This window comes from Leptonychotes weddellii, chromosome 16, assembly GCF_054177405.1.
Source record: "Leptonychotes weddellii isolate Sample4059 chromosome 16, ASM5417740v2, whole genome shotgun sequence".
Classification (NCBI taxonomy): domain Eukaryota; kingdom Metazoa; phylum Chordata; class Mammalia; order Carnivora; family Phocidae; genus Leptonychotes; species Leptonychotes weddellii.
Window position 1 is genome coordinate 41,153,568 of NC_138384.1, and position 22,867 is coordinate 41,176,434.

General features: G+C 53.2%; 1 protein-coding gene and 1 long non-coding RNA gene across 2 annotated transcripts in view; one reads left to right on the forward strand and one right to left on the reverse strand.

Annotated features, from left to right (window-relative positions):
- The window catches only part of LOC145717589 (uncharacterized), a 19,997-nt gene extending 7,883 nt beyond the window's left edge, over positions 1–12,114 (reverse strand). The window contains exons 1-4 of the long non-coding RNA XR_014140920.1: positions 11,966–12,114; positions 9,596–9,701; positions 9,270–9,467; positions 657–790 (exon numbers count right to left, since the gene is read on the reverse strand). This is a non-coding gene — a long non-coding RNA (uncharacterized LOC145717589). The remainder of the gene's footprint in view (positions 1–656; positions 791–9,269; positions 9,468–9,595; positions 9,702–11,965) is intronic.
- The window catches only part of SPTBN4 (spectrin beta, non-erythrocytic 4), a 73,235-nt gene that overhangs the window by 8,864 nt on the left and 41,504 nt on the right, over positions 1–22,867 (forward strand). Inside the window, exons 2-14 of the mRNA XM_081806887.1 lie at positions 6,383–6,534; positions 7,856–8,029; positions 9,680–9,771; positions 10,718–10,798; positions 11,936–12,051; positions 14,038–14,150; positions 14,246–14,433; positions 14,508–14,625; positions 14,901–15,059; positions 15,660–15,962; positions 16,221–16,371; positions 19,921–20,884; positions 22,178–22,315. Of these exons, the coding sequence (XP_081663013.1) occupies positions 6,383–6,534; positions 7,856–8,029; positions 9,680–9,771; positions 10,718–10,798; positions 11,936–12,051; positions 14,038–14,150; positions 14,246–14,433; positions 14,508–14,625; positions 14,901–15,059; positions 15,660–15,962; positions 16,221–16,371; positions 19,921–20,884; positions 22,178–22,315 (2,749 nt within the window). The remainder of the gene's footprint in view (positions 1–6,382; positions 6,535–7,855; positions 8,030–9,679; positions 9,772–10,717; positions 10,799–11,935; positions 12,052–14,037; positions 14,151–14,245; positions 14,434–14,507; positions 14,626–14,900; positions 15,060–15,659; positions 15,963–16,220; positions 16,372–19,920; positions 20,885–22,177; positions 22,316–22,867) is intronic.

The following is a 22,867-nucleotide window of genomic DNA, read 5'->3' on the forward strand; positions in this document are numbered from 1 at the left end:
AAAAAAAAAAAAGGGGGCACCTGGGTGGCTCAGTCGTTAAGTGTCTGCCTTCGGCTCGGGTCATGATCCTAGGGTCCTGGGATCGAGCCCTGCATCAGGCTCCCTGCTCAGCGGGAAATCTGCTTCTCCCTCTCCCACTCCCCCTGCTTCTCCCTCTCCCACTCCCCCTGCTTGTGTTCCCTCTCTCGCTGTGTCTCTCTCTGTCAAATAAATAAATAAAATCTTAGAAAAAAAAATAGGCCAGAGTAGCCAACAAAATGTGAGAAATCACTAAGTGATAAGTAGACATTTCAATCAGCTGAACACACTTTCACTGAATTGTAACAAGGGCGGTTTGGCTAAAACCTAGAAACTTAAATTGGAAGGTACTAATTGATAACTGTTCATCAGATGTCTATTTTCACACCCACCATATAAGGTAAATGCTAAAAATTAGTGTTACACACATCATTACATAAACATTCTCATGTAGGGTAACTTTTCTACAAATAACAAACTTGGCTTTAGCGACAACTAAAATTCAACAGGCTTTGAATCCCATTTCATGAGAAAAACTAGGCAGCAGTTCTCAAACTGTGGCCCAGGGACCCCTGGGGGGGATTCCCTGGGACAGTTTCAGGGACTCTGTAAGGTCAAACTTTTCATACTTCAAATACCTTAGTCTTTTTTATTCTTCCCTTCTGAGCGTATGGTGGAGCCTTCCGGGGCTGGAATGACTTCTTCACTCTACTGGCTCGTCGACTGTGTGCTTGTGTAGACTTGTATTTGAAATTTTTCTTAGTTTGAATTCCTAATATGGTAAATATCAATAAGTAAAACCACTATAAACAAGAAAAATAAAAAATAAATAAATAAATAAATAAAAAGTCACATAAAAAAATGACAACTAGGGCACCTGGGTGGCTCAGTCGTTAAGTGTCTGCCTTCGGCTCGGGTCATGATCTCAGGGTCCTGGGACTGAGCCCCACATCGGGCTCCCTGCTCGGTGGGAAGCCTGCTTCTCCCTCTCCCACTCCCCCTGCTTGTGTTCCCTCTCTCACTGTGTCTCTCTCTGTCAAATAAATAAATAAAATCTTTAAAAAAAAAATGACAACTTACTATGAGCACGGTGGCAGAGGTAGGACAGTTGTCATTTGGGTTGGAGTCTTGACAAACTCAAAGGTATGGGTGCCAGCTAGAGTCGCGGCAGGAAGCCGATGGCTCCCCTCAAGGGAGTAAAATTGAGGAGAGCTTAATGAAGGGACTAGTTACAGAGGTGTGGCCAGAGTTATGGGAAGCTACAAGGCCAGCGGACACCCCAGGGACTGGGGCACGGCAGGCAGTGGTGAGGGGGCAGAGACCTCCCAAGTTGGGGGTGTAGAGAGAGGAAACAGGTGCTGATGAAAGCTTTCAGTTCAGGCAGGGAGGGAATAAATCTCTCAGCCCTTCCTTTCTCCTTTTTTTTTAATATTTAATTTATTTATTTGAGAGAGAGAGAGAACATGTAGAGGGAGGAGCAGAGGGAGAGGGAGAGAGAATCTCAAGCAGACTCTCAGTTGAGCCCGGAGCCCAACGCGGGGCTCGGGGCTCGATCTCAGGACCCTGAGATCATGACCTGAGCGGAAATCAAGAGTTAGACGCTCAACCGACTGAGCCACCCAGGAACCCCTCCTTTCTCCTCTAATCTGCTAGCCAAACCCAACCGAAAGTCTGAGGCCTTTGGGGGTTGCGGAGCCCATTCATACAGTCCACACGAGCAGTCTCCCCGCGCCCAGAGCACGTACAGTAGAGGCGAAACCCCAGGAGCAAACGGAAGATACCCTACTGGTAGCCAAACACGCTCACCAGCACATAAACATTCAGTGTCATCTGAGGTCAGAAGTGACACTCTGGAACCTATCTGGTTTCACCCCCACTGTGGTTTTTGTTTTGTTTTGTTTTTTAAGATTTCTTTATTTAGGGGCGTGTGGGTGGCTCAGTCTACGAAGCGACTGCCTTCGGCTCAGGTCATGATCCCAGAGTCCTGGGATCGAGCCCCGCATCGGGCTCCCTGCCGAGGGGGGTTGGGGAAGCCTGCTTCTCTGTTTTCCTCTGCTGCGCCCCCTGCTTGTGCTTTCTCTGTCAAATAAATAAATAAATAAATAAATAAATAAATAAATAAATAAAATCTTAAAAAAAGAAAAAGATTTATTTATTCATTTGAGAGAGAGTGCCCATGCCCTCGAGTGGGGGGAGGGGCAGGGAGAGACTCTTTAAGCCGACTCCCTGCTGAGCATGGAGCCCGGGATAGGGCTGATCTCACAACTCCTGAGATCAGGACCTGAGCGGAAACCAAGCCCGAAGCTTAAGTGACTGAGCCAGCCAGGCGCCACACCCCCACTGTGTTTTGTTTCTTTTTTTAATAGATTTTATTTATTTATTTGAGAGAGAGAGAAGGAGCAGGGGGATCAGGCAGAGGGAGAGGGAGAAGCAGGCCCCCCACCTAGCAGGAAGCTCAATGTGGGGCTTGATCCCAGGACCCTGGGATCATGACCTGAGCGAAGGCAGATGCTTAACAGACTGAGCCATGCAGGCTCATCCCCCACCTCCTGCACTGTGTTCTATACAAACATAAATCAGTTGCCAGCATTTTAAAAATAGGGAGATTTTTGTCTTTAGAAATCCAGATTTAGGGGGTGCCTGGGTAGCTCAGTCGTTAAGCGTCTGCCTGCAGCTCAGGTCATGATCCCAGGATCCTGGGATCGAGCCCCGCATCGGGCTCCCTGCTCGGTGGGAAGCCTGCTTCTCCCTCTCCCACTCCCCCTGCTTGTGTTTCCTCTCTTGCTATCTGTCTCTCTGTCAAATAAATAAATAAAATCTTTTTTAAAACAATCCAGATTTGGGGCTTCTTGTGGAATATCAAATGATATGACAACACCGGGTCTCCGTTCCAAGGAGGCTCCGGTCACAGGGGCTGTGTGGCCGCTGCCCCTGTTCTAGGGCCTCGTTTTCTCAGTTTCAGACCCTGCCTCGCCCCTGTGGGCATTTCAGTTCTGGACCCCAATTCCATGCTAACAAGATTGTAGTCACAAAAACCAAAATCTCACGGCATCATGCTTTATGAAGTCACCATCCGGATGGCCCCGGAGGTGTTTCTATTCATTTCCTTTGGGTATCATCAAAATGAAATTATGAAATAAAAAAATATTCTCATGGATCCCTGTCTTCCAAGCATAAGTTCCATTGATAAGAATCCATTGATTTAGTCCAAACCCCTCATTTTGCAAATGGGAAAATGGAGCCCAAAGAAGAGAAATGTCCGCTTGAAGTCAAACAGCGTGTTATCAATAGAAGCAGGACTGAATGCAATTGTCCTCATTCTGGCACCTCACTGGGGAATGCACAGAAGTCCCACTTTGGCTTCAGCGTTGGCCAAAATCTGATGTTTGGCTTGGGCACCCACCATTGGAAGGCAAAATAACCAAATACTCAATTCAATGTCTATTCCATTACCACTTCCTGGTGTGTGATTGATGATCAGGTGTTCACATGGGTCCTCATCCTCTCCACACAACACAAAACGCACATTTTTTAAAAAGATTTTATTTATTTATTAGAGAGAGCACGAGTGAGCGAGCATGCGCACAAGTAGGGGGGAGGGACAGAGGGAGAGGGAGAAGCCGTCTCCCTGCTGAGCAGGGAGCCCGATGCGTGGCTCGATCTCAGGACCCTGGGATCATGACCTGAGCTGAAGGCAGACGCTTAACCGACTGAGCCACCAGGTACCCCCAAAATGCACATTTAAACAAACAAGTTATTCATATGGATTTACTATTAATTTCTGCATATTTACTTTTAAATTAGAAGTAAACATTCAAGATCTTGTTTAAAGTAAAAAAAAATACAGGTCAGTCAGTGGCTATTTTCTAGCAATTTATATATATTTTCACTGCCAGAATCAAGTGCAATATTTAATATTACAAAAGAGGGGCGCCTAGCTGGCTCAGTTGGTGCAGCATGAGACTCTTGATCTTGGAGTCATGAGTTTGAGCCCCACGTTGGGGGTAGAGTTTACTTAATAACAAAAATAATATTATGGGGCACCTGGGTGGCTCAGTCGGTTAAGCGTTCGACTCTTGATTTCAGTTCAGGTCATGATCTCGGGGTCATGAGATGGAGCGCCAAGTCTGGTTCCACACTCAGTAGGGAGTCTGCTTGGCCCTCTCCCTCTGCTCTTCCCTGGCTTGTGTTCTCTCTCTTTCTCAAATAAATAAATAGAACCTTAAAAAAAAAAGACTCACCCAATTTAAAAACGGACAAGGGATTTGCATAGACATCTCTCCAGGGAAAATACACCAATGGCCAGTAAACATAAGAAGATGCTCACCATCATTAGTCACCAGGGAAATGCAAATCAGAACCACATTGAGAGACCACTTCATATCCCTAGAATGGCTGTGATCAAATGGGGAATAGCAAGGAGTGGTGAGGATGTGGGGACACTGGGACCCTTGTACAGCGCTGGTGGGAATGTAAAATGGTGCAGCCACTTTGGAAAACAGTCTGGCAGTTTCTCAAAAGGTTAATCGGAGGGGTGCCTGGGTGGCTCAGTCGGTTGAGTGTCTGACTCTCGATTTCGGCTCAGGTCACCATCTCAGGGTTGTGAGATCGAGCCCCACTTGGGGCTCTGCACTGAGCGGGAAGGCTACCTGGGATTCTCTCTCCCTCTCCCTCTGCCCCTCCCCTGCTTGTGTGCAAGCTCTCTCTCTCTCTCTCATAAATAAATAAATATTTTTTAAGAAGTTTAGTCATAGAGTTAACATAGAACCCAACCATTTCACTCCCAGGTATATACTCAAGATAACTGGAAACATGTGTCCACACAAAGACGTATGTACCTGAATGTTCATAGCCACATTATTCATAATAGCCACAAAGTGGAAACAACCCCAATGTCCAACCGCTGGTGAATAGATGAGTAAAATGCAGGATATCCACAGAATGGATATTATTTAGCCATAAAAAAGAAAGAAAGTACTAACACATGCCACAACATGGATGAACCTTGAAAACATGATGCTAAACGACAGAAGTCAGACACCGAAAAGTCATATATTGTATCATTCCACTGATATGAAATATCCAGAATAGGTAAATCCATAGAGACAGAAAATAGATTAATAGTTTCCTAGGGCTGGGAGAAGGGGGAATGGGGAGTGACTGCTCATGGGCACAGGGTTTTTTCTTGGAGGGATGAAAATGTTCTGATATTAGACGGTGATGCGGGTTGTACCACCCTTGGGAAAATACCAAAAATCACTGAATTTACACTTTAAAAGAGTGAATTTTATAGTGTGTGAATTATAGCTCATACTAAAGCTGTTATTTAAAAAAAAAAAAAAAGGACAGGCGCCTGGGTGGCTCAGTTGGTTAAGTGTCCCACACTTGATCTCAGCTCAGGTGTTGATCTTAGGGTGGTGAGTTTGAGCCCTACGTTGGGCTTTGGTCACGGAGCCTCCTTAACCAACTGAACCACCCAGGCACCCCTTCGCCGAGCCTACTTTAAAAAAAAAAAAAGAAAAGCTAGTAGGAGAGGTTCCCAAGCAATGTCTTTGTCAGTGAAACAGCCGTTGAGCAGTTGCACACAATCTTCCGCCCCCACCTCTTGGCAGTCACGTGCCTACTTTGGGCCCCAGGGATGTGGGAAACTCGGGGTCCAGCTGGCAGTCCAACCACCACAGGGTGGGGGTGGAGGGGTTTGGGTGTGTGTATGACATGGTTCCTGTCCTCAGGGGGCATTCCTCCTAGCATATCCCTTCCTTTTCATCCCCCACACCTCGCCAGTGCTAAGTCTTATTTTTTTCATCTGTGATTAACTCTCCAGTATGTCCCCTTCTCCCATTCCCAGCTTCTGTCCTGGTCCGCTTGTCATCTCTCTCCAGTCACTTCCCCAGTCTCTGCCCTGAGCTGCCATTCTTGCCTTCTCTGACCTACCCTCCCCACTCTCCACGCGGGCCAGAGGTGGTCCTGAAACACAACTCTCATTCTGCCCCACCCCCTCCTTAACCTTCCATAGCTCCCTAGTGTATTATCTGTGCCCCCACTAAACTGAGCTCTGGGAGGGAAGGCCTCTGTCTGTCCCCAGTGCCTTAGAACAGTGCGGGGCACACAGTAGGTGCTCAAATATTGATTGAATCAACAGGGTCAACTGGGATGAGACCCGGGGAAGGCTTCTTGTGGGAAGTGATATCTCAGGAAAGCTTTAAAGGACCTGTCTCCAGGTGGGCAGCGAAGGGTTTGTGCAAAGCCCTGATTGTTGCAGAGCTGGGCGGAAACAGGATCTGGGCCAGGAGTGGAGGGCTGGGGAGAAGTTGCAAGGGGGAGGTATTGGGGATGCGGGGTATCCTCAGAGCCTGTCTTTCAGATGAGCGCGAGGCCGTGCAGAAGAAGACCTTCACCAAGTGGGTGAACTCGCATCTCGCCCGCGTCGGCTGTCACATCGTGGACCTCTACGCCGACCTCCGCGACGGCTTTGTGCTCACACGGCTCCTGGAAGTGCTGTCTGGGGAGCAGCTGGTGAGGGGACCTGAGGGCCTGGGGGAAGGCGGCGGCCCTGGGATCCCGGGCTGGGTTATCATAGGGTCCGGCTTATGGGTGTGTGGAACGTCCTAGAAGGGCCCGGCGAGTTAGCGGCCCTTTATTCAGGTGGGTAGGGCTATGGCACAGAGCTGGGGCTTGGGTGAGCCTGGGGACGTGGCTGGGAACCGAAGCGGGGTTCTGTGGAAGGTGAGGGCCGCGGTTCCTGCGGACTCTGGGCTTGGGGTGGGGAGGAGCTCTGTTGGAAGGGGTGGGGCTATTGGAGAAGGAAGGGGCTTTTTTAGAGGGTGCTGGCCTGGGTAGTGCGGTAGCAAGGCGGAGGGCTATAAAATAGGGGCAGGATGCTATTGCAGGGGGTCGATGGGTGAGGCTGCGTTTGTCATCGGAAGGGGAGGCGTAGGTCATGGAAATCTGGGGCACCAGACAGAACGCTGGTGTGAGTTTGGCTTGTGGTATGGGTTGCAGTTGTATTTCTGGGCTTGGATGAGGCTTCATGGCAAAGGTGATTCTGATGGGAGTTAGAGATTTATTAAAAGAGCTCAGAAATCGTGGGTGGCATGGCTATAGCACAGAAACAAACTAGTGCTGGGGCGCCTGGGTGACTCAGTCGGTTAAGCGTCTGCCTTCGGCTCAGGTCATGATCCCAGGGTCCTGGGATTGAGTCCCGCATCGGGTTCCTTGCTCCACGGGGAGCCTGCTTCTCCCTCTCCTTCTGTCGCTCCCTCTGCTCGTGCTCTCTCTCTGTCTAATAAATAAATAAAATCTTTAAAAAAAAGAAAAAGAAAAAAAAGAAACAAACTAGTGCTATAAACGCGGGGAGACCTGAGGGAATGGGCGTGGCTCTCCGCAAGGGCCTGAAAGGGAGGCAGTGAGGGGTGTGGCCATGGATCTAGTGGCCAGACCAAGGTGGCCTGGAGCAGACATCCAGCGGAAAGGACGGGGAGTAGGGTTATTGGCGAGGTTGCTGAGGCCTCTAGATAAGAGGTGTGGCTATCAGGTTGGAGAGGGAGCTTCAGTAAAATGGGTGGAGACGGGAACTAGAATAAGCCAAGAAGGGAACCGGCTCTTAAAAGGGTCTCGTTACGGGAAGGGGCAGGCTTCTTTAAAAGGACTGGGTCCTGGGCGCCTGGAAAAAAAAAAAAAGGATTGGGTCCTTGGTCTTTGAAAAAACCAAAGGGGCGTGGCCTGGGCGTGGACATCCAGGGGGCGTGGCTATGGGGGCCGATCTTCTTTGGAAGGGGTGAGGCCGAGGGCACAGTGTTCTCGGCCAGGCCACCCCCCAACGCCCCTGCCACCCTAGCCAAGGCCCACGCGCGGTCGCATGAGGATCCACTCGCTGGAAAACGTGGACAAGGCGCTGCAGTTCCTGAAGGAGCAGCGCGTGCACCTGGAAAACGTGGGCTCGCATGACATTGTGGACGGGAACCACCGGCTGACTTTGGGGCTAGTGTGGACCATCATCCTGCGCTTCCAGGTGATCCCCAGGTGACCCCTGCCCGGCCCGCCCCCCAACGTGTGGCCTTAGGAGGGCATCCCACTCTCACTCCCCCACTTATTCATTCATTCCAAACATTTTCCCAATAGGATCCAGGAAACCTAATCCCAGTGGTGGGGGTGAAAATTAAGATAAAAATAATAATAATTATCACCACCATCACTATGATCATTTACATATTTTTTACTCTGTTCCAGGCACTGTTCTAAGCACTTGGCATTTAATAGCCCAACAACCCCATAAATTAGATACCATTCATTACATTTTACCATAAGGAAAGTGAAGCCCAGAGAGGCAAAGTAATATATTCAAGGTCACACAGCTGGGGAGTGGAGCTGCAATTCAAATCCAGGCATTTTTGCTCCAGTTCAGAAACAAAATGGACAAATTTTCTGCCTCTATGGAGCTTACACTGTGGTGGGGGAGACAGACAGTAAACAAACCCTTAAATACATAGACAAGAGATGGATGAGAAAAGGATCAGCTCTAGGTAAGAGCTATGCAGAAAAGAATAGATTATGATAAAGCATAAAAAATACAAAATATCAGGTTGATAGTGTTGAGATTTTAGACTCGGTGGTCAGAGAAGGGCTCTCTGAGAAGCTGATGGCTGCATGACATGAAGATGAAGGGAGAAAGAATTCCAGGCCAGAGACACAGCATCTGCAAAGGCCCTGACTAAGGTGGGAAGGAGCTGGAATGTCGAGGGTATAGAAAGGCCAGTGTGGCTGGAGAATGGGAGGCAAGGGGGAACCAGGGAGGAGATGAGGTCAGAAGGGTTGACAGGGCCTAGGTGATCTGTGATTAGCAGTTTTGATTTTATTCTATTTGAGATGGGGAGAAATGAGAGAGTTTTATCAAGAGGATAGACATAGGGACGCCTGGGTGGCTCAGTCGGTTAAGCATCTGCCTTCGGCTCTGGTCATGATCCCAGGGTCCTGGAATCGAGCCCCACATTGGGCTAAAATCTTAAAAAAAAAAATCAAGTGGTTGTCAAAGGCCTCACTGAGAGGTGACAAATGAATCAAGACCTCAAGTTGGGGTGGAGCCATGTGGGCCCCTGAGGGAATGAACAGGCAGTGCAAAGGCCCTGAGGTGGGAGGGCACTGGTGATTAATGAAGAGGACAGCAGGTCTCTGGAGCAGAGTAGGCTGTTGAAGATGAGGTCAGAGACATAACAAGGGGAAGTTTACTTTTGCCGTGAGTGAGATGGACTCACCGAGGGTCTTGAGGATGGGAGGAGGCATGCGATCTGATCCGGGTGCTCACAGGGTCCCTCTCTGCTGTGAGAACAGACTGTGGGGGCAGGAGCAGGGAGACCAGCATGCACGTGACTGCACTAGCCCAGGCCAGAAATGATGGTGGCTTGGATCAAGGAGGTGGGCCAGACGCCAAAGTGCGGAGGCTTCCCTGGAAACTGAGACCCTAGTCCACAACTGCCTCCCCCAATTGTAGATGTCCCGGCCCACTCCAGATCCCACTCTCACGCTCCTGAACCCCTGGCCCCAGCCTGAAGCTGCCTCTCCCATCTCCTCTGTCACCTACCACTCTCCCTGGCAATGGAGGATGCCGGTATCTCCCAGGCTCAAGCCTTCCGGGTCCCAGCAGCCATGTTTGGTATCCTCACAGATTCAAGTGATCAAAATCGAGACTGAGGACAACAGAGAGACCCGCTCAGCCAAGGACGCACTGCTTTTGTGGTGTCAGATGAAGACAGCTGGGTAAGCACACCCCCTACCCGGTGCCCCCACCAGGCCAGCGGGCCCTAACCTAATCTGGAGAGTTCCTTCTGGGACAGGACTGCAAGGGGCCACCCAAGTCCTCAGTGTCCAAAGTTACATCTGAAGTTAATGAACTGATAAATAAAATACATCCACTCTTCTGACCTTGACAAATAAAACCCGTGTAACAATCTGGAAGGCCAGGTTCAAATTTAGAACTCGGGCTTGTCAGAGCAGTGTTGTAGAGTAGTGGACTGTCCCCTCCGTCCCCGCACCTCGAGAGGCCTCACGTGCACCTGTGTGGACATCCCAGTCCTATTCCTGAGCTGTGGCCACCCTCCCACCCTGAAAGCAGCCACCCCTTAGCCTAAGAGGGCCCACCCTGGGGCTCGGGCGGTCCCAGGGAGAAGTTCAGGCTTCTGGGTACCTTCAGTGGGACTGAGAACGGAGCTGTGCAGGCTCTGCTGGGAAGTCCCCAGGACCCCCAGCGCTTTACCCTGCGGGAGGGGTGTGGCCTGGACCTCCAGTGCCCCCTGGAGAGCTGCCCCTGGGAGGCAGGGGAGGCATGGATGGAGACCGGGCTTTCTCTGACGCTCAGCCTTCTGGGACTGGCTGCCTGTCTTGCAATGCTGTCTTTCCTGGTGTCTTGTGTTTACCTCCATGTCTGCTTTTCCTTGTTTTCTATCCTCCCTCCCTCTTCTCTCTCCCCTCCTATCTCCTCCCCTCCCTCCTTTCTTTCCCCATCTCTGTCTGTATCTTGTTTTCTCTCCATCTCTCTCTCTTTCCATCTCCGTGCCTCAATTGATCCATCTATCTATCTATCTATTATCTATCCACCCACCCATCCATCCATCTCTGTCTATCTCTCTCTCTCTCTTCCTCCTTTCCTCTTTTTCCTCCTAACTGTCTCCATCTCTGCCTCTGTCTCTCCCTTCCATGCTGCCAGTTACCCTGAGGTAAACATCCAGAATTTCACCACCAGCTGGCGGGATGGCTTGGCCTTCAATGCGCTCATTCACCGGCACAGGTACCACTGGCCTGGGGGAGCCTGGCCCCGCCCCGCCCCGCCCCGCCCCGCCCCCTACCCTGCGTCCCGTGGGTACGCGCCTGCACACGTGTGCATGTAGATGCACATGTAGACTTGAGGACCCATCCCTTCACACGCACGCCCTTCACACTTACACAAGGCACACACCCCTACGGAACCCTGTCCAGGCCACGTACTCTGTACACACGTGCCCTCACATGGATGTGTATACACACTCACGCTCATGCGCACACACAGCCTGTGTTTGCTGCTTCAGTGCCCCCAGGATGGAGAGCTCACTTCCCCATGGACTGTCCTCTCTGGTGTGTGCACGGCCGCCTCCCCCTCATTAGCAAGTCCTTTCTCGAGGCGAGCCCCAGAGCCCCCCTTCTGCCTCCCTGCACACCCACCTTTCACACCCCTACGCCTGGCGCTGAATTGCCCGAGGGGTGGGCATCCAGACAAAGTGCACCCACATCGTGATTGTACACATGGCAGTTTAGGGAAATTGAGGCCCGGAGCCTGGGAAGGACTTGCTCTGGTGTGGTGGGAGCGGAACCCAGCCTTTTCTGCTGTAGACACGTGTTCAGTCACAAGCCTTGCCTGTCACACATACACACTCATACACATGGGGAGACCCAGCCCCACCCCCACAGCTAGAAACCCACCAGCCCTACCCAATGGCAACATTTACTGAGTGCTTCCTGTGTATGCGGCATTGCTCTCAGTGCTTTCCAGTAAGTCACTTAATATTCAGTGAGCCCGTGAGGTGGATGCTGGTATTATCCCCATTTTACAGAGGAGAAAACCGAGGCACAGAGACAAAATAGCGTGAAAGCCAGGAAGTGGCCAAGTGAGGGTGTGGGCCCTGTGGGCTGGCTGCGTGATATTGTTTAGAAACACCCCCAAGTAGACACGGATGCGTAGTGAACTCAGTCACACACGTGCCCTCACGCCGTTCTCACAGCCACAGATAAATGCACGGACACGTACCAGCACACACAGCTCTCCCTGGGCCAGGTGGCGCCCCTCCTGCCCCTCGCCGTGGGTGGGGCTCCGACAAGGACGTCCTTCTGCCCCCTTGCCCACTGGCCCGGGAGCCTGCCTGCTGCCTGCCCGCTCTGTGCCCCTGCCCAGGCCCGATCTCGTGGACTTCAGCAAACTCACCAAGTCCAACGCCAACTACAACCTGCAGAGAGCCTTCCGCACGGCTGAGCAGCACCTGGGGCTGACACGTCTGCTAGACCCTGAGGGTGAGCCCTGCACAGCCCCAGCCGGACTTCCTCTTGGGGGGACTTCCGACCCCAATGCCACCCGAAACTCCACTCCATCCTGCTGCAACACCATCCCAAACCCAAGGCCTTCCAAGTCCCAGCTCCCTCCCAGCCCCTCCCCTTCCTCATCCCCAATCCCTCCTCCTCCCCGTCTTCCTGTCCCTTCCTTTGGCATCTCTATCACCAACCCCAGCCTCATCCCCCTTCCTGTCTCCAACTGAACGCCCTCCTCTCCCCAACCCCATCCTGAGTCAGCTCCCCCCAAGCCCAACCCCCTCTCCCTCCCTAACTCCGGTCTCAGCCCCAAAGCCAAGCCCACCCCCAACATGATCCCCATCCCCATGCCCTGACTTCAGCCTCACTCCTAATCCGTGATCATGCCAACACCAATCCCCCAATCTCTGGAATAACAGCTGTTCCTTTTCTCTGGTCATCTACTCTGTGCCCAGCACAGGGCTGGGAATTTTATGGAAACTTCTCCCCTTCCTCCTCACACTGACCTGGTTGGATAGAACGTATCCATCCTGTTTTAAAGTGATAGAAACTAAGGCTCAGAGATGTGGAGTCACTTGCCCAGCATCACACTGCAAACCAGCAAACGGGACTCGTGTTAGCTGTATTCTTGCTCAGTGCCTGGCACGTAGTAGGTGTTTAGTGACTGTCGGTTTCATGAGTTAGTGAAGAGTAAAGGCCAAGTGTAATATTGTGCACTCAGTGGGCAAATCAAAATAATAATCGGGATTCGTTGAGTTTGTCCTCTGTGCCAAGCTATTCTTTCTAATACTTACAGGTCTCCCAGGTGGCAGGTACTGTGATTATCCTTCCTGTTACACTGGGGAAACTGAGGCTCAGAGAAGTTAGGTCTATTTCCTAAGGATATACAGTGAGTAAGTGGTTGAACAGGGATTTAAGCACATGCTGCCTACAAAGTCCATGTCCTCAGCCTCCAACCTCACATTATTTATACACTTCATATTTGTTGAGTTCCTACTGTATGCTGAGACAGTGGTGAAAAAAGACAGGCATGGGGGCGCTTGGGTGGCTCAGTCAGTTGAGGGTCCAACTCTTGATTTCAGCTCAGGTCATGATCTCAGGGTCATGGGATCAAGGCCCACCTAGGGCTCTGCGATCAGCGGGGGGGTTTGCTTGAGGATTCTCTCTCCCTCTCCCTCTGCTCCTCCCCCGACTCACATTCACTTGCACACGTGCTCTCTCTCTCTGTCTCTCAGATAAATAAATACATCTTAAAAAAAAAAAAAAGACAGGCATAGCCTTTGTCTTCATGGAGCTTAAACTCAAGCTAAGGACATGATTGCATAAATGAGTATTTAATTGCAACTTGTAAGTCCCAGGAGGCATTGATAAGATCCATGAGGAAGACTAACAGGCTGAACAGGGAGGCTTATCTGAGGCAATGTAAGTTGAGTTGAGCCCTGAAGGATGTGTGGGAGTTAGGCCCACAGAAGAGGGAACATTGTCCTACATAGTGAAAACAGCATGTGCAAAGGCCCTGAGGTGGAAGGCAGAATGGTGTGAAATAATTATGGTCATTTCTCTATAGTGGTTTGCATGTGTCAGGTACTATTTTTTTTTTTAAAGATTTTATTTATTTATTTGACAGAGAGAGACACAGCGAGAGAGGGAACACAAGCAGGGGGAGTGGGAGAGGGAGAAGCAGGCTTCTGCCGAGCAGGGAGCCTGATGCGGGGCTCGATCCCAGGACCCTGGGATCATGACCTGAGCAGAAGGCAGACGCTTAACGACTGAGCCACCCAGGCGCCCCTGTCAGGTACTATTTAGTCCCATGAGGCCAATCCCCATTTGGCAGATACAAAAATTAAGGAACAGAGAGGTTAGTTATCTTGCCTGAGGTCACACAGCTAGTACGAGTGGGTTCTCTCTCCCTCTGCCCAATCCCTGTCAGAATGCTCACCGTCATGCTCCCCCACTCTCCTTTCTCCCCAGATGTGAACATGGAGGCTCCAGATGAGAAGTCCATCATCACCTATGTGGTCTCTTTCTACCACTATTTCTCCAAGATGAAGGCTCTGGCTGTGGAGGGGAAGAGGATCGGGAAGGTTTGGGGAGGCGAGGGATGGGGTGGGGGGAGCTTGGGAACCACCTGGAGGTACATCTGGGACAAGGCTGACCCCAGCTTCCTTTGCCGGCTCAGGTCCTGGACCAGGTGTTGGAGGTGGGGAAGATCATTGAGCGCTACGAGGAGCTGGCAGCCGAGCTGCTGGCCTGGATCCACCGCACCGTGGGCCTCATCAGCAACCAGAAGTTTGCCAACTCACTGAGTGGGGTGCAGCAGCAGCTTCAGGCTTTCACGGCCTATTGCACCCTGGAGAAGCCAGTCAAGTGAGGCCCAGCTCAGGAGGGAGGGCGGCAAGTGGAGGTGTGGAGGCAGGGTTCCTGAGCTCCAGCCCCTTCAGGTTTCAGGAGAAGGGGAACCTGGAGGTGCTGCTCTTCAGCATCCAGAGCAAACTGCGTGCCTGTAATCGTCGCCTCTTTGTGCCTCGGGAGGGCTGTGGCATCTGGGATATCGACAAGGTGAGGTTGAGAATGTTGGGGAGAGGCAAGGTTACTCTGTGCGGGTGTGTAGGTTGTGCACTGCTCAAGGGAGCCATCTACATTGTAGACATCATGGACTGGATATTCATCCTGACGGTTTTCCATCAGGGAAGTGCCATGAAGGAGCAATTTTCTTTTTTTTCCAGTTTACACAAAGGTGCTGTAAATGCTAGGAGTCACCTCAGACAGAGAAGCCAGGGCCATTAAAATGTGGGACGTTGTTGGGGTCTGACAGCTGCCTCCTGTCTCCCTAGGCCTGGGGCCAGCTGGAAAAGGCAGAGCACGAACGGGAGGCTGCTCTGCGGGCTGAGCTGATCCGGCAAGAGAAGCTGGAACTACTGGCCCAGAGGTTTGACCACAAGGTGGCCATGAGGGAGAGCTGGCTGAATGAGAACCAGCGCCTGGTCTCCCAGGTACCGCGTGCAGGGCTTGGCTCTGGGGGAGATGGAGGGAGGGCGGGGCTGCTGGCCCTGGGACCAGAGAGGGAAACTCTATCTCCTAAGCGACAGAAAAGTGTCAGATTAGTCTCCCAGGTGGCAAATGACGGTGGGAAGGGAGAACTGGTCTCCTAAGTGAGCGGTGGGGGAGGGGAATGGGCCTGATCTCCAAGGTAACAGGAGAGTGAGGTTGGTCTCCAGGGTAACTAGAGAGGACGGAATTAGTCTCTTCAGAAATAGGGAGAGTATTTAATTAGACTCTAAGTGACAGAGGAGGTTGTATCTGGTGTCCAGGGTAACTCGGGAGGATAGAATCAGTCTCCTAAGTAACAGGGCAGGGTAGGCCTGGTCCCCAGTCTCTAGGGCAATGGTAGGATGGGGACTGTTTCCTGAGTGACGAGTTTCAGGCTACAGATGTGATGGAGAAGTGTGGGGCTGGTCTCCAGGGTAACAGAGGAAGATGGGGCTGGTCTCCAGGGTAACTGGGGATGGTGGGGGCAAGGGCAGGGTAACAGATGGACGGCTGGGGCAACATGGGTGAGCGTCTGTGGCCTGGCCTGGCCTGCCCTGCCCCAGGACAACTTCGGGTATGAGCTGCCGGCAGTGGAGGCCGCCATGAAGAAGCACGAGGCCATCGAGGCTGACATTGCGGCCTACGAGGAGCGGGTGCAGGGCGTGGCTGAGCTGGCCCAGGCACTGGCCGCCGAAGGTTACCATGATGCCCGGCGCGTGGCCGCCCAGCGTGACAGCGTCCTGCGCCAGTGGGCCCTGCTGACCGGGCTGGTGGGGGCCCGGCGGACGCGGCTCGAGCAGAACCTGGCCCTGCAGAAGGTCTTCCAGGAGATGGTGTACATGGTGGACTGGATGGAGGAGATGCAGGTGGGGCCGGCCCCAGGGCGGAGGGTGGGCATGGTGGGCCGGGACAGCAAGGGAGGGCTGTCGACACTGAAAGTGTTGTCAGGGAGCTGGAGAGGGATGGAGAGAGAGAGAGATGTTGACAGGGACAAGGAGATTGAGACAGAGATCAGAGTTCAAGAGATGGTTTGGAGGAGCAGAAGAGTAATCCAGGACAGTGCGGGGTGGGGCTGGCCTGAGGGCCAATGCCAAGCATGTGCTCAGTGCTGCCCCCCCTGGTAGGCTCAGCTGCTGTCCCGCGAGTGCGGGCAGCACCTGGTGGAGGCCGAGGACCTGTTGCAGAAGCATGGACTGCTGGAGGGGGACATTGCGGCCCAGAGTGAGCGGGTGGAGGCTCTCAACGCTGCTGCCCTGCGTTTTTCTCAGCTGCAGGGTGAGTTTGGGCTTGGGGGTTGGGTGGAGACTGTCAGGGCTGGTGCTCGTAGAAACTCCTAAGAGACAGTAGGAAGCAGTGAGCTCCCTGTCTTTGGAGGGATCCAAGCACAAAATAGGATCACACTCCATTGGGGATATCATGGGGGAAATTATTGCTTGGAGTGGAGGTTAGACCACATGACTTCTTCCTGCTTTGAGATTCTGCAGTCATTTTTATCGAGCACTTATATATATACTTTTAAGATTTTTATTTATTTATTTGACAGAGATAGACACAGCGAAGAGAGGGAACACAAGCAGGGGGAGTGGGAGAGGGAGAAGCAGGCTCCCCGTGGAGCAGGGAGCCTGATGCAGGGCTCAATCCCAGAACCCTGGGATCATGACCTGAGCAGAAGGCAGGGGCTTAGTGACTGAGCCACCCAGGTGCCCCTATCGAGCACTTGTCTTATGCTAAGCCCTTCACAGCCAAATGTCAATGAATACCATAAAAAGACTGTGTAAGGTAATATATAGTCAGGGCCTGTTAGGCAGCAAATGAAAGAAGTATCAGTTAGCTTAAGGAGAAAAGGGGAGTCACTAAAATGTCCAGAGAGGGGCAAGTTCGGCTTCAGGTATGGCTGGATCCAGGGATTGTCCCATGATGCTTTTAAGACTCCGTTTCTCTGACTGTAGTCTCTGTGTTTGTGTCACTGTTGGGCCGTCCCTCCAGTTGTGGTATAAATCTGGGGTCATTCAGCCCTGTGTTTACATCCTAGCAACTTAGACCCAGCAGGAGACAAGTCCCTCTCCTCCAATATTTCTGACAAAAAGTTCAAGGAAAGCTTTCATTAGCCCACTGTGGGTTCCCTCCCCTCTGCTCAGCCAAGCATTGTAACCCCTGGCTCTCCAGTGAGCTAACTGGCCACATCTATGTGACATGGCCACCCCGGGGCCAAGCGTAGGGTCAAGCTCTTTCCAAAGACATGAACCAAGGAAGAGGAGGGTGGGAAGCCATTACCAGCAGCAGGGGCATGGATGCTGATAGGCAAGACCAAGACTGGCTCTGATAAGGTTCTCATTGTATTGATGCCGATACCCTCCAGTCACAGACCAGGAGGAATCCCCCTGTGGTCAAACCCAGTTGGGTTTGTCAGCTCGTTGCACACACCCTGGGAAACCCTGGGGCCTCTCAGTAGGAGGGTGTCAGGATGGGCTTGTTATAGGATGTGGGCTGGCGTTAGGGGATTTGGGCATGATTTGTGCAGTGTGTGTTGCTGCGGGTTGCACACTGTCAGGAGGCGGGAGTAACTAGGTGGTTGCTCATCTTAATCGTTTGTATCCAGGCCGTGGGAGAAACAGGAAGTGGTAGTGGTCATTCACCTGAGCTGGGTGAGGGGGATGGCTGGCAGTTTCTGTGGCTTGCACAGTGACCTCTATTCTGTGTGCACTCTGACATGATCATGGAAGGGCCTTGTTTCCATCCCACTCCCTCGTGGTCGCAGAGTGGCCTTGTCTGAAGCTGGTGTCCTGAGAAACTGTATGCTAGTCGCCGATGCTGCCAAGGCTGCTTTTTGCTTTCTTGCAAAAGAAAAGGAAAGGGGGCCCCTGGCTGGCTCAGTGGGTAGAGAATGCAACTCTAAATCTCAGGGTCGTGAGTTCAAGCCCCACATTGGGCATGGAGCCTACTAAAAAAAAATTAAAAATAAATTATTAACGGGCACCTGGGTGGCTCAGATGGTTAAGCGTCTGCCTTCGGCTCAGGTCATGATCCCAGGGTCCTGGGATCGAGTCCCACATCGGGCTCCCTGCTCAGCGGGGAGCCTGCTTCTCCCTCTGCCTCTTATGAATAAATAAATAAAATCTTTAAAAAAAAAAAAAAGAAAGGAAAGGAAAGGAAAGGAAGGCCCAGAGCTGTAGAGCTAAGAGGGTTCCAGGCTGGCCTTTCTCACTCCGGTGTCTGGAACCTCAGCCCTTGGGAATCTTGAAACATCGGTAGAAAAGGCAGGGCCTGTCTGGCTTGCAGGCTGGTGCAGAGGGGCGGTTCTCACCCTCATGGGCTGAGTCCAATGGGGAAGTCTTCTTCCAAGCCCCATCGGGACATGGCCACCCTGGTTCAGCCCCTCGCCCACATCCCTACCCCAGGAGACGCTGTTGGGACCCTCTCCTTCCCCTTATGGATGTTTGCCCCAGGAGCCTCCCTCTGTCTTCTCTTTGTGAGATCTTGGCTCCAGGTGGCAGCCAGCAGGCACCACACAAACGGCAAAGAGGCTGGTGTGGGGTCTGTGTTGTCATGGTGATGGGAGGCCGTGCTGCCTGATACGGGGTCCGAAGGTTGGGCCTCCCGGTCTGCCACTTCTTAGCTGATCCTGGGCAAGTAGCTTCCTTCCCCGAACCTCAGTTTCTTCATCTGTAAGATGGGGCTAATAACGATACTGCCCCACAGGGTGGTTGTGAGGATGAAGCGACACTGTGCCAGAGTCAGGTCTGGATACACGGATGCCTGTTGCTGTTGATTATTCAGTTGGATGCCGTGGTATTTGGGTCAGTTTCAGCGAATGTCCAGAATTCCAGAAATGGCGCATTCCATCTAGGGCAGCGTCTCTCACAGGGTTTTGACCCAGTAAGAAATACGTTTACCTCCTGACCCAGAGTTCACACGCACGCATGCACACACAGGCACAAAGGTTTTATGAAACAATGCCTCCTCTTGCCCGGTGTGTTGCATCCTGATATTTTCTATTCGTTCTATTCTATTCCATTAAAGAAATGCTGAGCCATTAAGTTAATTTCACAATTCTCTCGTCACAAACCAGAAGTCTAGGAGGAAGGCAAATGAACTATTTGAAGAAAAAAGGGAGTTCAGGTCATCCCTGGAGTTAAGAGATAAGGTAACAGAGGACGAGAGGGGGAACCCAGAAAATTGCTTAAGAATAGAGACATTTCCCACTGCCTAGCTGGCTCAGCGATAGAGTTCGCAACTCTTGATCTCTGGGTTCGAGATCAAGAGTTGCGAACTCTAAGTTCGAGCCCCACGTTGGGTGTAGAGATTACTTAAAATAAAATAAAAATAAAAAGAATAGAGATAAAAAAAAAAAAAGAATAGAGATGTTTCATTTGGTCCAGTCCTGAAGGAAACACAATTTACCCTAAAACATAGAGAGTCTAGGATTCTCTGAATCTCAGTTTCTACCCAACATTCAATCAGTAATAAGTCACCATTTTCATTAGCTACTGCTCTGGGCTCCACCCACTGCTGGGCAATGGTGGGGACCCAGTGTGACGGAGACAGCCCCAGGCCCAGCCCTCGTGGGGCTCCCAGTCCAGTGGGGTTAGCGCCGGGATGGGGGGAGCGGTGCACAGGCTGAGGGCTCAGGGCTGGGATGGGGGAAGCAGAGAAGCCTGGGGGAGCCAGAGAAAGCTGCCTGCTCCAGACAGCGTATCAGGGAAGGCTGCCCGGAGGAGGGGACGCGCAGCCTGGCACCATGGACCGGGCGGGTAGCCTGCACCTCGCTCTCGGGCGCGCCCTGGTCCGTGCCCAACCCGGGATCCTCCCCTTCTCCTGGCCCAGGCTACCAGCCCTGCGACCCGCAGGTCATCTGCAACCGCGTGAACCACGTGCACGGCTGTCTGGCGGAGCTGCAGGAGCAGGCGGCGCAGCGGCGCGCGGAGCTGGAGGCCTCGCGGAGCCTGTGGGCGCTGCTGCAGGAGCTGGAAGAGGCCGAGAGCTGGGCCCGCGACAAGGAGCGCCTCCTCGAGGCGGCGGGCGGCGGCGGCGGCGGCGGCGGCGGCGCGGCGGGCGCGGCGGGCGCGGGGGGCACGGCGGGCGGCGCGCACGACCTGTCCAGCACTGCGCGCCTTCTGGCGCAGCACAAGATCCTGCAGGGCGAGCTGGGCGGGCGGCGGGCGCTGCTGCAGCAGGCCCTGCGGCGCGGCGAGGAGCTGGCTGCGGCCGGCGGCGCCGTGGGGCCGGGCGCCGAGACGGTGCACCTGGCGGGCCTAGCGGAGCGCGCGGCGAGCGCCCGGCGGCGCTGGCAGCGGCTGGAAGAGGCGGCGGCGCGGCGCGAGCGGCGGCTGCAGGAGGCGCGGGCGCTGCACCAGTTCGGCGCGGACCTCGACGGGCTCCTGGACTGGCTTCGCGACGCCTACCGCCTCGCAGCCGCGGGCGACTTCGGCCACGACGAGGCGTCCAGCCGCCGCCTGGCCCGCCAGCACCGCGCGCTCACCGGGGAGGTGGAGGCGCATCGCGGGCCGGTGGGCGGCCTGCGGCGTCAGCTGGCGACACTGGGGGGCGCCAGCGGCGCCGGGCCGCTGGTGGTGGCCCTGCAGGTGCGCGTGGTGGAGGCGGAGCAGTTGTTCGCCGAGGTGACCGAGGTGGCAGCGCTGCGGCGCCAGTGGCTGCGAGACGCCCTGGCGGTCTACCGCATGTTTGGCGAAGTGCACGCGTGCGAGCTGTGGATCGGGGAGAAGGAGCAATGGCTGCTGGCCATGCGCGTGCCCGATTCGCTCGACGACGTCGAGGTCGTGCAGCACCGGTGAGCGCGCCCTTGTGGGACTTCCGGCGGCCCCTTCCTCACGCACGCAGTCTCGCCTGCCTTGGTTCAACAGTGCCCACTTTCGCTCTGCGGGCACCGGGGTTCCAGGGGAATGGGAATGATAGTAGTTCCCACCTCACGGCTGGCGCGTGATGAGTACTTGTAGAACACTTAGCAAATGTCTCGGTACAGGGAGCATTTCAGGAGCGTTTGCTGTTACCATGAGGCTTGCATTCACCTGGCGGGAAATTAACGTGAGCTTCTCCAGAGACACCCCAGCCTGGCCCCTCCCCTGGGACTGCCACAGTTCCCACACAGTTGTCACCTCCCTAGCTCATGAAATAGCTCCGACCCTGTCACTTCCTCTTCCATCATCCTCACCCTGCTTGACGTTTCTTCATAGCACTTAACCACCTGGTGACACGTGAGATGCTGACTCGTCTGTTGGCTGACTCGTCTGTTGGCTGACTTAGTAATGAGTTGTGATATTAGTGGATGAGCCCTTGTATTCATCCACTCATTCGTTCAGTTGGTAGTTACTGAGCTCTTGCTGCGTTCTAGGGCTTGTGCTGGGCATGGCTGACACACAGGCCTGGTTCCTACCCTTGCTGTGCCCACACTTACCCAAGTCACAGCTTTGGGCATTGTTTTAAAGAGGGGAGGACTGTGCCCAGCTTTAAAAAGATCTCCCTCGCTGCCATGTAGAGGGTGTGTTGGAGGGGTTGAGAATGGTGGCTGGGAGCCCAGAAAGGCAGCTGGGATGCGACCCCGGGTGGGAGGGGACAGGAGTGGACCAGGCTAGGAGGCCAAGTGGAGAGGCCATGGGGGTGAGGAGTCTGGGGAGGGGCGTTGTCCAAAACAGAGCCCAGAGCTGTGGCCTCGGGGATGGTGGGGCTGCCCCTGAGATGGGGACCCAGGGGATAAACAAATCTGGGGGAAGATACCGAGGCTGGTTTGAGTCACAGTGGCTGCAGGGAGCCCTGCAGAGGTGTCCGGCAGCTTTGAGGTTGCAGACATGTTCCAAAGGAACGAAGTTGAGGCTGCAGAGACAGATGTGGGGGTCACAAGAACTGAGACCATGGGGATGGATGGGATGGCCCAGGCAGGGTGGGAGAGAACGGTAAGGGAGTTCAGGACAGAGGCTTGGGGGATGTAATGTTTAGGGGGCAGGTAGAAGGAGGAGGAGCTGGTCCACGGTCCTAAGAGTTAGAAGGAAATGCAGTTCAGAAGGCCAAGAGGTGGGCAGGTCCCCAGATCCAGGCCTGCCTGAGCACGACCATCTTCCTTCTACAGATTTGAGAGTCTGGACCAGGAGATGAACAGTCTGATGGGCCGTGTCCTGGATGTGAACCACACGGTCCAGGAGCTGGTGGAAGGAGGCCATCCCAGTTCAGACGAGGTGCGCTCCTGCCAGGACCACCTCAACTGCAGGTAGGCGGGGCCTGGGGCCTCACACCAGTCCTTACCCGTTCTTTCCATCATTCTTTTCCTCATTCATTCAACTGTCAGAAATCAAGAGTGTGCGATTTCGACCCCCTGAGGTGATAATGGCCACCTAGGAAATCAGCAGAATCTTGGGGGGAAATGATAATACCCAGTGCTAGTGATGATGTGGTAAAATGAGGATACAATATATTTTAGCGGGTTATTAGTTTACTTGTATAGAAACAATTGGCTGAGTATCTACTATCTGCCAGGAATTTTTCTAAGCACTTTATGTGCCTGGTTTTATCTTCCAATATCCCAATTTCCATAGTCAAGTTTCCAGAATTCAGAACTCTTTAAAAATGGTAACAGATTGGGGCGCCTGGCTCAGTTGTTAGGCGTCTGCCTTCGGCTCGGGTCATGATCCCAGGGTCCTGGGGTCGAGCCCCGCGTCAGGTTCCCTGCTCAATGGGAGACCTGCTTCTCCCTCTCCCACTCCCCCTGCTTGTGTTCCTTCTCTCGCTGTGTCTCTCTCTGTCGAATAAATAAAATCTTTTT